General features: G+C 36.5%; 1 protein-coding gene across 1 annotated transcript; it reads right to left on the bottom strand.

The window, feature by feature from the left end:
• Nucleotides 1-388: 388 nt before the first annotated feature.
• Nucleotides 389-2,418, bottom strand: LOC104090049 (uncharacterized). Its single transcript, XM_009595088.2, has 3 exons — nucleotides 2,068-2,418; nucleotides 779-1,923; nucleotides 389-467 (listed from the first exon to the last, which is right to left on the bottom strand). Exons 1-3 carry the CDS (start codon nucleotides 2,416-2,418, stop codon nucleotides 389-391), a joined length of 1,575 nt encoding a protein of 524 aa, XP_009593383.2.
• Nucleotides 2,419-3,829: the final 1,411 nt, after the last annotated feature.

Raw genomic sequence — 3,829 nt, 5'->3', positions numbered from 1 at the left:
AACTAGTGTATTAGTTATAACTAATCACTACTAATACATAAATACATATAGTTCAATACCCCCCCTCAAGTTGGAGCTGAGGACCGCACTGATAACTTGCTGAGAACCCCATAATGTTTAACTCCAGTGAAGGCTTTGGTGAGGATGTCTACCAATTGAGCATGGGTAGGAACATGAGTCAAATTGATCAACCCTTCTTGAAGTTTGGTTCGAAAAGGATCTTAGATATGAATAGGATGGTTTCTTATTGTATAAAAGTTCAAAAGGACAATTGTTTTTGAGCAGTACAGTGATGGGCAACCTGTTTATAAGATAGGTTGCAGTAAGGATACATTCTTCCTAGAATTTCAAAGGTAATTTTGATTGGAAAAGTAGGGCCCGAGCAGTCTCAAGAAGGTACTTGTGTTTTCTTTCTACCACCCCATTTTGTTGTGGAGTGTAAGGACAAGTCTTTTGATGAAGTACACCTTTAGATTGAAAAAACAGAGTAGCTTTAGTGCAAGTGAATTTCAGTCCATTATCAGACCTTATAGACTGAATGGACTTCTGAAATTATGTTTCAATTATATATACAAAGGCTTGGATGATTTGGAGTGCATTGCTCTTGCAACTTAGTAGATGAGTCCATGTGGCTCTACTATAGTCATCCACCATAGTGAGGAGGTATTTTCGATTTCTATTGGTTGGAACATGATAAGGACCCCACAGATCCACATGTAAGAGCTCAAATGGCTAGGTGGAAATGCGAGATCTTTGAGGAAAGGACAATCTAAATTGCCTGACCATGGGACAAATGGGGCAAAGGAAAGATTGCTTAGAAGAAAAGGTGACTGGTATAGTAGAAATGCTTTTCATCTTAACAAAAGGGACATGCCCAAGTCTGCTATGCCACAACACATCTATATTATTATCATGAGGTATAGAAGAGCATTGAGAAAAATCAGAAGAGTGCAAAGTAGTAGAATGTGTCTTATTATCAGTGGAACTATTTACAGGACAAAGAAATTGACATTGTAGAGTATTTACATCATAATGAGGAAGTAGAGTAGAGGTAACATAAATATTAGAAATTGAGCTACCATTATCCAAGCAGTGAGAACATAGGAGATACAGACCACCCTTGATCTTACCAATCACTAGAGGCCTTTTCATTGAAAGGTCCTGCAGTAGACATGAAGAAGCAGTAAAGGCAATCAGAGAGTTTAGATGTGTAGTCATAGAGGAGATAAAAATGAGGTTGAACTTGAAAGCGGGGACAAAGAGAACTTTGTGCAAGGTGATTTGAGATGTAAGTGCAACACTGTCAATTTCTGTCACTTTGACCTTATAACCGTTTGAAAGTGCAACTAACAGAGGATAGTACAAAGGTCTAATTTCAAGGAAAATAGATTTATTGTATGTCAAGTGGCGTGAGGCACCAGAATCCACTATCCATGTGTCAGACATAGTTCTGAAACATTTACAATGAGAATTACCATGACTAACAGAAAAGGAGCAGGCCATAATACCTGCAAAATTGACTGCTCCATTGCTCAGGTGAGTGTCATCAGAGTCCTCTCCATTGGTACCTTGAAGGTGCTGAAGCAGGTTTACTAACTGACCATACTGCTCCTTTGTTATTCCAATAGTTGCCATATTGTGCTGCTTGTCCTGTAAGATTGAACCATCTTCCTTAACAGACAACTCCTCAGTGGGTGCGACATGTGCATTAGCCATGAAATATTTTCCTTTGGTATTAATGCTAGGACCTAGAGTGTAGTTCTGGGGATAGCCGTGTAGTTTGTAATATCTATCTCTAGTGTGTCCTATGGTTTTGCAATAATCTCCAAAAGGACGTGAAGTTCTTCCTCCAATGGACTGGTTATTTGCACGATAGTTTATTCTGAAGTTAGCATTCCCTTGAGTGTTAGAATTGGTATTTCCCTGTGCATTCACGTGAAGATAAGTCGACTCAAAAACCAGTTGATTAGAGGGTCGCTTCTCTCTTTGTTTCTCATCTTGAATGAGTAAGGAAAAGGCTTATGCTAATGAAGGGAGAGGATTCATCATTAAATTTCTTCCACGCACTATTGTATATATCTCGTTCAGTCCCATAAGAAATTGGATCAAGCGCCTATCCTGCTCTGCCTTGTATAATTTTTCCTTGGCACCACAATTACACTGGCAATTGCACTGTACTTTCATACTCAGATTGCTCAATTCTTTCCAAAGTTTCTTCATTTTGGTGTAGTAGTTTGTGATATCGAGATCTCTCTGAGTTAGATCATTTATTTCTTTTTGGATCTGATACAGTATAGCACCATTAGTTTGCTTGTAACGATCTTCTAATTCTGTCCATAATTCAACAGCATCATTTGCATACTCAACACTATCTGCGATATCCTTCGAAAGGGAATTAAGGACCCATGAGGTGACCATATCATCACATCGCACCCACTGGCGATAATCGGCAAACTGAGAATCCGGTCATTTGCACTCCCCACTAATAAAACCAAGCTTGTTCTTAACAGATAAGGCTCGCATAACACTATGCTGCCATGAGCGATATCCAATTCTATTGAAAGGGGCAGAAACCAGCATAGCCCTAGGGTTATCAGACAGATGAAGGTAAATAGGGCTGTTAATGTCAACTCCAGCGTTAGCAACTTCACCGGCTGCCGCAACTATACTTGCATGTGTGTTGAAATCAGTCGGGTCGTTTTGATTGAGAATAGCCATCCAAAAGCAAGGAGATGAAATTGATAAAGAGAATGTAAAACAAATGTGAAATGGAACGAGAGAATGTGAACAATTGAGGGCAAATTACTAACTTGTGCGATTTTTATTCGAAATTAGGGCAAATCGAAATTATCGAAGAAATTAGGACAAAGACGAAAAAAGTAGATATGAAAATCGGGAATTTCGGGAATTACAAGCTCTCGTGCTCTGATACCATGTCAAGATGATAAGAGCTCAAGGTGAGCAACAATGGAGATCTGTGATGATCTCCATGAAAATAAATGAGAGAGAGTTACAGATATTTGAGAGATGAAAATGTACTGTAAATTCTCATTATTAGAAGAAGGTTCTAAATATGTACATGTATATATAGACACACATGTGTCTCATCTCATGCCACAACTACTTCTAACTAACTAGTGTATTAGTTACAACTAATCACTACTAATACATAAATACATATAGTTCAATAGTTAGCATATATATATATATATATATATATATATATATATATATATATATATATATATATATATATATATATATATATATTAGCGAGGAATAGGATTCCCCAAATCTCCTTTTCTTTTACGAGAGCGTACCTTTGCAGAAAAATTAATGGGTCCCAAGTGAAATGTAACATAAAATTAAAGAGAGCAACTATAAAAGTAATAAATACTAAAAAAGAGACTAGAAAATCGATAATCAACTTATGACCCCAAAAAGTTGGTTTTAATGACACAAAGAGAAAGAGGTGTCCACACGGATGTAGGAATACCAAGCATACCCAAACCCTACATTTCACCCTAAAACTAAAGGGAAAAAGGAAACAAGTTAGTAATTTTTATACTGTTAGTTCATTTAACACGAGTTGCATGTGTCTTATAATCTATGTTTTTAATTTCACTTTTTATAGATGATAAGTATCTGTAATAATCTTTTAGATGATCTTAATTTTTTAGATGATCTTATAAAAATTCGTTTAAATTATCGATTAATGAAAGTTATACTTAATTTGTGTGTATGCATTAGCGAATAGTATGGATGAAATTTTACATGCAATACTATTCTTGTCACACTTTAAGATACGGGATGTTCATTTGCCTTTTTA

This window comes from Nicotiana tomentosiformis, chromosome 10 (genome assembly GCF_000390325.3).
Source record: "Nicotiana tomentosiformis chromosome 10, ASM39032v3, whole genome shotgun sequence".
In the NCBI taxonomy this organism is placed as follows: Eukaryota; Viridiplantae; Streptophyta; class Magnoliopsida; order Solanales; family Solanaceae; genus Nicotiana; species Nicotiana tomentosiformis.
The sequence above is the reverse complement of the archived record's forward strand: the minus strand, read 5'-3'. Positions and strand labels throughout refer to the sequence as shown.